Source organism: Gossypium raimondii, chromosome 7, assembly GCF_025698545.1.
Source record: "Gossypium raimondii isolate GPD5lz chromosome 7, ASM2569854v1, whole genome shotgun sequence".
In the NCBI taxonomy this organism is placed as follows: Eukaryota; Viridiplantae; Streptophyta; class Magnoliopsida; order Malvales; family Malvaceae; genus Gossypium; species Gossypium raimondii.
In genome coordinates, this window is record NC_068571.1 from 52,361,405 (window position 1) to 52,362,184 (window position 780).

Below are 780 nucleotides of genomic sequence, written 5' to 3' on the forward strand. Positions count from 1 at the left end.
TTAGTTGCTAGACCTTGACTTGAGCATGTCCCTATAACGTAACAGGGAATCCAGCCTTTGTAACTTCAGCTGTTGCTTGAACCGGTTGATGAAATCATCGGCTTTGGCATCGACGCCTTGATCGTCGCCGTCTCCGAACGACGTCGTTTTCTCTATCCTCGTAGTCACCGGTCGTCTCTTTTCCACTTCTTCTTCGTCTTCTTCGGCTCTTTCCCTTGTTTTCTCACTCGCCGATTTCTTCATTTGCTTTACGTTGTTGTTGTTGTTGTTGTGCTCGGGTTTGGTTGAACCGGGTTCATCTGTTTCAGGGTTGTGAACCGTTCCTGTGTTTAGTTTACCGGAGTCGGATCTGCAAAAGGAGGTCACTCGCTGTAACAACGACGGTGCTCGGGTTAGGGACGGTTCGACGTAAACTGGGTCCGGGTTTTGAGGTGGGTATTTGTAGAGGGATAAGTTAATAGACTTGACCCGTTCGAGAATCGACGGTGCTCGCTCGAGCGGGTGTGGCTCTAAGTTGTTATCCTCCTGTCGGAGATGATAATCGTCAGCGAAATCCGGGTTCGGGAGAGAAAACTTGAAAGTCGAAAAGTTAACTGACTTGACCCGGTCGAGTAACGACGGACTTCGCTGGAGTGGTGGAGCTGAGTAGTATTCTCCGCGGTCGTGAGGCGGTGGTTTGGGAGGGAATAAGTTGGAAATAAGGAAGATGGTGCCGATGACGACATTGAGGAAGAGGAACAAAGACGTCGGCGTCAACCAGCTGGCTATAAAACCCAACAT

General features: G+C 49.7%; 1 protein-coding gene across 1 annotated transcript; it reads right to left on the minus strand.

Annotated features, from left to right (window-relative positions):
* Nucleotides 1–780, minus strand: LOC105803142 (pathogen-associated molecular patterns-induced protein A70). Its single transcript, XM_012635163.1, has one exon. It carries the CDS (start codon nucleotides 778–780, stop codon nucleotides 1–3), a length of 780 nt encoding a protein of 259 aa, XP_012490617.1.

Coding starts and splice junctions, on each gene's coding strand:
- LOC105803142 (XM_012635163.1), bottom strand. CDS start 780: ATGTTGGGTTTTATAGCCAGCTGGTTGACGCCGACGTCTTTGTTCCTC.